Genomic DNA, 10,174 nt, shown 5'->3' with positions numbered 1-10,174 from the left:
TTTTTTGCAGAATAGTCATTGTCTTAATAAAGTTGTTCAGATCAATAAAGTAAGTAGCCTTAAAAGAAAAACAACCATGGGGGCTGGAGAGATGGCTCACCAATTAAGAGCACTGGCTGCTCTTGCAGAGAACTTGGGTTCAGTTCCCAGCACCCACATGGCAGGTAACAACTGTCTGTACCAGTTCCAGGGGATCTGATGCCCTCTTCTAGCCTCCATAGGTATTGCACAACACAGGTGCACTTACATGCTTCCATGCAAACACTCATACACATAAAAATAAAATTTAAAATTTCTCAAGACATTAGGAATAGAAAGGAACTTCCATAACCTTTCAAGGCAAATCCACAAGAAAACTATACATGGTGAAAAGAGTGATTTCCCTCTAAGATCAGGAACAGGAATAGAACCAGCAGGTCTACTGTCATTTCCAGTCAACATTATTTGGGGCGGGGGGGTACGGTGTAGCCAGTGCAGTAAGGGGCTGGAGGAGGGGAGGGCACCAAGGAAATAAAAGGAATCCAGATTTAGGGAAAAAAAATGAAATTTCCTTTAATTGCTTTTAAAGCTTCTATTTAGCAAGACTGTAGGTTATGATTCCTAAAACTAAACTGTAACTCTCAATGCAAGCAACTAAGAATCAGTGGACAAAAGTTAGGTATCTCATCCCAAGTGGTTGGACATCTTGTGGTAAAGTTATTCATAATTCCCCTCTTTATTGATACTAAGTAGAAAACTTGTATTGATACCCTCTCTTTCATCCAAAAATACAATACTGATTGAGTTCTCTTTGATTAGTCTTATCAGTGATTTCTAATTTTATTATTTTCAAAGAAGCACATTTGGTTTTGATTTTACTCTCTTCTATTTCTTTGATTTCCACTAATCTTTATTATTTTCTTTAATTTTTATTTTCTTTTCATTAAAAAAAATATGTTACTGATTTAGTTGACTTTTGCCCTTAGTTCTAGGGTATAAGTAGTCCTTGGATTAGACTGTACTTCTAAGATGTGCTCTTTCAGGTTCAGTGGAATGCTCAAAGTTTTCACTCTTCTGTTCAACTCAGAAATATTTCATTCAAAACACTGACTCCCTAGTGTCGGACAGCTGCAGAAGTATCCAAGAGTGCTTCCTGTCTTCTAGCCACTGCTTTCCATTAGCAGGTATATCCATATGATGGCTAAGGAAGTTTGGGTAAACAAACCTTAATTGTACAAGAAGGCTACAAAGAAATCCATTCAACGTTATTCCTAAAGAGTTTCTTAAGTCTGAGACCAGCCTATGCTAAATAGCAAAACCATATCTCAAAACAATAACAAACCAAACCTTTACTCAAAAGGAAGACAATATGTTTATTAACCTGGTCAGACAACAGATTTGCCTTCTGGTTCAGAGGGAAACACAATCTGAAATGTCCATAACTACTGCACAGATACTCTTGAGAATCCAGGTCACAAAAGATTTAGCAGAACCATTGAGAAATTTCCTCCCAAGAACCAACATTTCTTTTGAAAGGCTTCTTAGCTATCCACATGGTTGGATGTACCATAGTATCCTCCACATATCTCAAAAACACCACAGAACCCACAATTACAATTGTTTGTGTTTTCTGTGACTCTTGGGAGCCAGTTAAACACCAGTACACAGTAAATAGTCAATGAAGAAACAAGTGGTTTCAAGGGAAAATAGGAAAGACTGATAGGAAGAATTTAGATTGATGGCCAAAGAAAGTCAAGGTCTGACCTGAGACCTGAAGGATAGGAAGTTAGCCATGTGAAATCGGGGTGAAGAGTGGCAGAAGTAGATAAACGTGGCTCAGAGTTGAGGAACTGGAAGGACAAAACATGGAAACAGGCACAGCACCTCAGTACTCAAATGGATCATGACGACTTGGAAGAGCTTAGAAATGGAGCCAGATCTTGCAAGGCTTTACAGACCAAGTTAGTCATTAAGATTATTATTCAAAATTCATGCGACACCATTGATTTTAAAAATATTTTATAGTCTGGTTTTTAAATGTAATTTAATAGAATTTTTACTACCAGCTGCACTGGACAACGTGGATGGAGTTACAGATGTTCTACTGTTTATCTTTCTTCCTTCCATGGGTTTGCTCCTCTAAGTCTAGAAACTGAACAGTTTTCTCTACAAAAGAGGATTTACCTCCTCTCCATTCTCCTGACTTAACATTAGCCAAGCCGACTCATTATCCATTCCCTTTGATTCTTTACACTGACACTTATAACCTCTGATGCCCTCTAACTACTTAAACTTTTACTATTTTATGTCTAGTTTAAACAGCCTTTTAAACTGGTTTTCAAATCTCAGCATAAATTACAAAAAAAATTTTGTAGCCCACAGTGGCATGCCACAAATACTATACCACAAGAATATTCATTTCAAAAACTGGCTTCAAACTATTTTTAAAAAATTAGAATAGTATGAAACAGAGTATCAGGAAATAAATATTTAATGGGGACTAGGGTAGATTCCCCCTACATATATGAGCAACGTCTGTTCTTTGAATAGATATGGCTGATGCCTCTCAGACCGGGAGTTTGGGGGCTCTTATAGTACTCATCTTGCCTATGAAGTCTACCTTAAACCTTTACCACATTCTTCTCTCAATGCAATTTGGTAAGCATTTTTACCGTGACTTTACAAACTAACCAGTTAGTGCATTATTTCCCTTCCTGCTTTACTGATGTAGAAGGAGGCACCCGGGAGAACTGGGACAAAAGTCAGCAAAAAGTTCACAGACTTGGTTCGAGACACGGCTGCTCCGTGGTGCTAGGCTCCGCTGTTCCGGGCTCCTTTACCTCGTTCACCTAGCCCTGTTTTCCTAAGCCGTGTTCTGGAGGGTACCCGGCATCCTCAGGAAAGCAAGCTCTTGTTCTTGAAGTGCTCACGTTATGCATCAACTCGTTCAAACTATGGCACAGACAGCTTAAGATCCGAGAGGGAGGAGAGAATCGGAGGGACCAAGACGTCTCAGCTCTTCGCAGGCTTGCTTTAGCAGAGCCGCCAAGCTCGGCAGACCGGCTCCAGGGACCAGGAAGTCGGCTTGCTCAAGGAGTCAGGTTTAGGGTCACCAGTTTACATCGGAAATTCTCACCATTTCGCGCCCTGACGGTTAGCAAAATGCCTAGTCTACCCCACCGCCAACCCTCACCGACACAGAACGGAAGCTGCTCAACAGGAAGCTGAGGCTGTGAACTAGTCACGTGTCAGTCAAAGATGGCGCCCGGGCTGCTGGAGTGCAGGCTGTGCTGAGCCCAGGTCTGGGAGAAGTCCCAGGATTACCGCCAATTTACAGGGTACCCTTGCCTAAGTTTAATTTTGGAATGCTCCATTTTGCCCGTTACTTCTCTCTTCTAAAGGTGATGAGCTAGGTAATACAAAAACTTTGTGAAATGTTTATGGTATTTAAAGATGACATTGCCTTTGGTAGGAATTAGAAATGGTGCCGTCAGGATGCAGAATCAGGATTTCCCGAATCAAGGGTGACTTTTTAATAGGAACACGGTAGGAATGGCTAATGTGCAAAGCACAGACAAGTGCTGAGCATTGCACTGGACATTTTAAGAATAATTTTTGATACATGCCATGTACTTTATACTGAATTACATTTATGTTCCCCCACCCACTTCCCTCAGCACTCCCATACTGCAGGGATTGCCTATCTCGTTATTGAAGGCACTCAAAATATTGAGTCCTGGAAATCTGCATTCTACTTACTAGGTTTTTATTGTTTTGTATTTTTTGAGGCAGGGTCTATGTAGTCCAGGCCAGCCTGAAACTATTAGAGCAGCTTGGCCTCAAACTCACGATCTGCCTGCCTCTGCCTCCCAGGTGCTGGGTTTAAAGCCATGCAAGTGTCCAGCTTACTAGGTTAATTTTAAGTGGAGGTTTATGGAATGTGTGCACTCAGCGTTTTCAAAATGACTTATATATGTAAAACATGTACCCAATAAATTCTGTTAAAAGTGTTAGGATGAAGCAGGTAAGCACCAGTTGACGAATACAATCTGATTCGTACCAGGTTGTGTGTGTATGTGTGTGTGTGTGTGGAGGGGGGGTTGCTTTGGGGTTTTTTGTTTTATTTTTGAGACAGAATCTTGCTGTCTAGCCCAGGCTGATCTGGAACCCACAATGTTCCTGCCTCAGCTTCCCAAATGCTGGGTTACAGGCATCACCACAGGTAGCAGGCCTTTGCCTTTCCTGTCCTGTCACCCAGACACAATAAAATTAAGAAGGTAAGGTCTTAAGTGTTTTGCCTGCGTGTATGGAAGTACACTACATTGAGTGCCTGGTGCAGTCAGAGGGCACAAAACCGTTTACGATCTCCTGGAACTGTAAAGTTGTGAGCTGCCTTGTGAATACTGAGAACCAAACCCCAGTCCTCTGCAAGAGCAACAAGTGTTCTTCTTAACTTCTGGGCCATCTCTCTAACCCCACAGAAATATTTTACAAAGAGCCAAATCTGTAGGCAGAAACTCATTCACAATTATCCTGCATTCAGCCTATCAGACATTTCGCTTATCTGGTGCAGAGATCCAACAATATTTGCATGCCTGCCATATGAAGTTTACTTAATACACAGACAGCAAAGAATGGCTTTTACAATTTTAGGTTTTATTTTTTACATATTCCTAGAAGTAAAACAGCTGAGTGTCTTACCCTTACGAAGTGGTTACACCCACTTAAAGTATAATTTCTACCACCACTAGCAGTAATTTCAGCTTCCCTGGATTCTTCCCAGTAACTGCAATTGTGATTCTAATTTTAGCTAACCTGCGTACACCTAATAGTCTATCAGTGTGGTCTTAACTGAAGTTGAGTGTTTTCATGTCGGCTTTTTAAACTTTTAGAAAATGTTTCAGTCTTCTGTCTTCTATTGAGTTGCTTGCCTTATTTTCTCTTAAAGCTCTGGGCAGTAACTCATTTGTCGGTTACATTTTCTCCTACACGTGCTTATCTATTAATGAACACAAGTTCTCCATTTTAATTTGTGGTCATTTTTGTTTTGTATAGTTTTCATGTAGCTCAAGCTGGCCTCAAACTCCCTTGTACCTAAGGATGTACCCTGAACTCCCCTAGCCCCACCTCCCAAGTGGTGGTATTACAGGTATATGCACCACGCCCAGCTTTGTTTTGTAATTGTTTCATATTTGTTGTAAATTCCTTAGGAAATAGGCCTAAGAATTGGGAAGTCTCTCTTAGAAACTTTGTGTTGCTTTTCATGTTCCAATTTGTTGCACTTTTGCAGGGGAGGAGGTTTTGTTTTTGATGGGAGATATTTTTGGTGTAATTTTTTTCAGATTATGTTAACATACAGCTCTTTCACAAAGTCTTCAGGTTTTTTTTAAATATATTTATATTCTTAAAATGGCATTTTTGTTTTTTTTTTAGGCCCAAGATGGAAAATCATAAAGCAAGTACTGTCAAAGAAAACATACTTTTTGATATCATAACTAGAAAAATTAGCCAACTTCCCGAATCAGACAGGTAAGGTCCCTTAGTATTAAAATGTTTTTTATAGATTTTCTTCAAATTCATCTTTCAGGAGTCAGTCCTTCCCTTCCACATGTGGATCCCAGGTATGGAACTGAGGTCGTTGGGCTTGACAGCGGGTGCCTTTACCTACTCATTCACCTCACTCAGCCTTGAAACCTTTAAAAAGATGAAAAGGAGCTCGTCTAGGAAGAGAGGGGGACAGGATCTCAGAAGAAATTACTTAAGTCTAAGCCAGAGTTTGTCGTGTTTGAGGAAGCAATGTTAGTGAAATATAAGAAAAGTGGACATAACCAGGTTTTAAGAAGGAACATGCAATCTAATTTTTCTAATGTACACTCCAGTCATATTTTGGGTAACATATTAAAGGTAGGAAAGAGAGAGACCACTTTAAAACAAAAGTAGAAACTGGCATAGTAGTTGCCTTGGCGAGTACAGATATAAGATGAAAGATGTGAAATACATTTTGGGGGTAAGCTTATCTTCAGGTGTGAAAACAGAAATTCCACTTCTGTTGTCACCCATAAACTGAACACTAGTAAGAACTGGGTAACTTTCCAGTTTATATCCCTCACCACCACCACCACACACACCCTTTTGTCCCAAGATTAAAAAAGGAAAATTTATAAAAACAAGGTAGGAAAAGCCGTAAAGGCTGATTAAGGGATAGAGTAGATGACAGAGCTTTTAAAGGCAGAGAGCCAGCTATCAACGAGACCTTTGCCAAATTAGAAGAATATTGGGACTTGAGGTCCCACCTTGAGGTGAACTGCAAGGTTAAAATTTAGCTTTTGAAAAAATTTACAAGTTTAACTTTAAATCCATAGGAAATTAAATTTTAGCGGAGAGGTAAAGTGTTCTTTCGGATTTCAGTTCCACTAATCTCTTGAGCATTCATTGGTTATACTAATTCATTGGTTATGACTAAATTAGGAATGACTCCCATTTCATGATTTTTATATTTTATAGAAGTACTTAAGTTCCTTCAACCCCCACAAATAACAGGGTTTTCAAATGTTTTCTATAGTTGTTTAGCAGGTGTATAAGCTAATTTCCTGAACCGTTTTCATAGAGTTCTGGAAATCTCAACTTACAGTCTTTTCCAGTAGCGAACTATGAAACCTTGGAGGTAGAAAGCAATAATTTTGCACCTTTAACACCAAGTCACCTGTATGTAATTTGTTCTCAGTGAATGAAATGGCATGCATTATGAATGCAAAGTCATAGGTAGAAAAGTGATCTCTTACACAGCACAGGATGCATTAACTATCAAGTCCTGGAAAAGCTTTTAAAATGAGTAAAGCCTTTAGAACCGAGAGGGAATGCTTTAGGGTACAAGGTCGAACTGAGTTGTAGGCTGAACAATTTGAACTATTTGTAGTGTTCAGTGATTTTAGTTTTCCTCCCAAATAAAACAAATAGTACACATACTGGCTTAAAATCTACTTCTCCCACTTACCTCAAACCACCAATTAAATTTTTCATTAGTGAGATTCTGTAAACTACTAGGAGAGTCTTGCTTAAGTTGGTACTTCCCCAGTCTCCCAAATCCTGACACTAGCATGTCATGAAAGATGTGAAAGGAAACACCAACTCCACACTATTGATCAAAGTTGAGTATCTGTGTCTATTACCAAGTTGTTTAGAGAGGAAATGAGTGTAGATCAGTAATTAATAAAACAGTGCCACTTTATCATTTGTACTAGAAAGGTAATACTGGGTATTAGGGGATCAGAGAGGCAGGCACTCCTCAGAGCTGTTCCCTATTACATAGCCCAGGGCAAATTTCTAAACTAATATCCTTCCTCAAAATCACAAAGTACCGTGCCACCGTATCCTTAAGTGCTGATGCAATTCAAAAAAGCCTTTAAGAACAGAAATGTAAATGTAGAACAGTGATTTACATTTTATGGAGCTTTAAAGGATAGTTGTTCCCAAAGTACTGATAAGTTCTGTAACATACCACAGCTGGAGAACTATTCACAGTGGAAACTCGTATTTTTTTTCTCACCTCAGGAATCTACTTGAACATGGATCATTATATATTGGACTTAATGCTGGTTTCAGTGGTCTAATAGCAAACAGTCTTTTTCGGCGCACCTTGCATGTGACACAAGCTCGAATAGCTGCTGGCTTACCAATGGCAGTGCTCCCATTTTTGACAGCGAATGTGTCATACTATACTTTTGTTAGCTTACCTCTGAGTGCAGGTAAGTTTTGTTTCATTGTCACCTAAGAGTTTGCCTTCATATGTATTATTTGCAACTTTACCTAATACCTAAATAGTAGTATCCATTAGCGTATGCTATCTAATGCAGTTCTTGGGGAAGACTGAATCTTCCCAGTGTTACACAGCAACTGATACTAGTATGTCAAGCAAGTACAGTGAACATACACAGCAGTCATACTTGCCTTCATCTGAAATACCATTCCCACCATGCTATGAGTATTTGGAAATTCCTTTTATTGTTTCAATGCTACACCTTTAATTTATGCTATATAAGGAAGTTTTTTAAAGGGAAAAATACTGCAAACTGTGTGGTCTCTTAAAGCATTCTATGCATGTATAATATTTAGCAGATATAGGAAACTGAAGTTCCTTTGAAACTTTACCATGTGTCATGAATGCTTTGAGCACACCTAAAGTTCTTCGGATTTAAAATAAAGATAGCTCCATGAGGGCCAAGGTGGGTGGTCCATCTGCTTTATTTTCTGTTCAATACTGCTTCAAATTTGGTTTAGTGGCTGGGGAGAATTTGTATGCCTAAGGAAAACCTATTGCCTAATGAACTGAACAGTGAAGATGTTGGCCCAGGCTGCTGTTAACAAAGTGTGGAAAGCTAAAAGCTATTACCTTGAGATGATTATTTTAGAATCTAGAACCAACTAGAGAGTATTTTCCCTGCATGTTGTTTTTTTTTTTTTTTTTATCAGTTTTTCCTAGCTATTTTAGGCTAGATGTAATTATATCTGTTTGTTTGGGTACTGTGGGTCATTCAAGGCCTTAACACATGCTAAGCATATATTCACTGAGCTGTGTTCCATCCTCTAGTTATACCTTTGTACATGATTTGCAAATTGTATTTACTTTGTCACTGAAAATAAAATACCTCCAAAGTTCAGTGACTCTTCTATTCAAATCCTGTTTAAATATGACTATCACTCACAGAATTTATTTCCTAGGTGATCTGAATTGTGAAACCTGCACAGTGACACGGGCAGGACTAGCTGGTTTTGTTCTAGGTGGTCTGTATCCCATTCTTTTGGCTATTCCTGTGAATGGTGGCCTAGCAGTCAGGTAGGATTGCTTTCTTCGTGGTTGAAAACCTTTAATAATGTATGTGACTACCTAGAGAATGCAGAAAACGGCAAATACACCTCATTTTAAGGCATGAGGTGCAGTTTTACACCTCAAGAATTCAAGACAGTTCTCCAGCTGTCATGCTCAGCCTCCCAGCAGAGTTCAGGCTACCAACCTCAGTGTGTTGAATGCTTGCCACAAAACAAGCCAGTGTGAACACTGTGGGTCTAGCCTGAAAAGCTGTAGTATATATAAAATATTCTTAAGAGTCTGCACATTTGTCCTAAAAGAAAATGTCTAGCTATAAGTCTTGTACTCCAAAATAATTCTGGTAAATCTCTGAACTCGTATCAGGTATCAGTTCTGTTATCTCCAGAAGTGAACTAGAGGACGGGGTGCAAGAACACAGTGTAGTTTTTAGAACCAAGATACCTGAGAATGGCATTAATGAAAACATCTTTGTAGAACCCATTGCTGCCTACAGTGAATATGTGCCAATGCAAAAATTGACTCGCATTATCTTTTAGTTTTACCTTAAGAATTTTAGGATTTATATTATATAGAGATTTGCTAATTTATATACTTTCTTACAGGTATCAGACAACTCCTCTGCCACAGAGAGGAAACATCTTAAATTACTGGATTAGAGTTTCTAAGCCTGTCTTTAGAAAGATGTTATTTCCCATTATACTTCAGACTGTGTTTGCGGCATACCTTGGGTCTAGACAATATAAACTACTTATAAAGGCCCTTCAATTGCCTGAACCTGGCCTAGAAATGCCTTGATTTTAAGCAAGTATGTATAATAAAAAAAACTTGTGAAAACAAGCTGTCTCTAATGTTAAAAATACAGGCATAATTTTTCATGAGGTCCAACTCTGTGACCCAAAACAAAAGACTACTGAGCAACAAAAGATGGAACCCCAGGGAAAACCACCCTTTACCTAAGGGGCATGACTTCAAGGCTGGAATATAAATTAGTGGCAGAGAGATGGCTGAGACCCCAGATTCAATCCTTAACACAACAAATAAAAACTTGAAAGAAAAAAATGAAGTTTGCCCGATATTCTTTGTTCCCCATTACTTTAACCACATCTTTACACTTAGTCTGGTCAATTATTAACAAAATCTTCACAAAGCCAAACAAGGATAAATATTTTAAAAACTTTTCAGTATAACAGACATTACTTATGCTTCACTTTCTCAGTTCGAGTTTCCACAATTATCAGTTGTCTTTAACTTCAATCCATATCCCTGGTAAGCTACAAGGTTCACGCAGTCATCTTCTGATGCTTCCATCTATGATGGGACAGTTCTTCTGGTTCTCAGACTCCATCCTTTTTCATGCATGGTGCTAAG

General features: G+C 38.9%; 1 protein-coding gene across 6 annotated transcripts in view; it reads left to right on the top strand.

Moving 5' to 3' along the window:
* LOC103742978 (transmembrane protein 126A) overlaps nt 1-9,840 on the top strand; it is a 21,396-nt gene extending 11,556 nt beyond the window's left edge. For 4 of the 6 annotated variants that reach the window (XM_008844172.3, XM_029568897.1, XM_017800905.2 and 1 more), the window contains exons 5-8: nt 5,413-5,508; nt 7,531-7,724; nt 8,698-8,812; nt 9,409-9,840. In XM_008844172.3, coding sequence (XP_008842394.1) covers nt 5,413-5,508; nt 7,531-7,724; nt 8,698-8,812; nt 9,409-9,601 — 598 coding nt within the window. In that variant the 3' untranslated portion in view covers nt 9,602-9,840. Of the gene's footprint in view, nt 1-3,295; nt 3,393-5,412; nt 5,509-7,530; nt 7,725-8,697; nt 8,813-9,408 lie in introns of those variants that run through there. The other 2 variants (XM_008844173.3, XM_008844174.3) reach the window with 2 other exon arrangements.
* The last annotated feature ends 334 nt before the right edge of the window (nt 9,841-10,174 follow it).

Source organism: Nannospalax galili, unplaced genomic scaffold (assembly GCF_000622305.1).
Source record: "Nannospalax galili isolate Female #2095 unplaced genomic scaffold, S.galili_v1.0 scaffold278, whole genome shotgun sequence".
NCBI classification, from domain to species: domain Eukaryota; kingdom Metazoa; phylum Chordata; class Mammalia; order Rodentia; family Spalacidae; genus Nannospalax; species Nannospalax galili.
The sequence above is the reverse complement of the archived record's forward strand: the minus strand, read 5'-3'. Positions and strand labels throughout refer to the sequence as shown.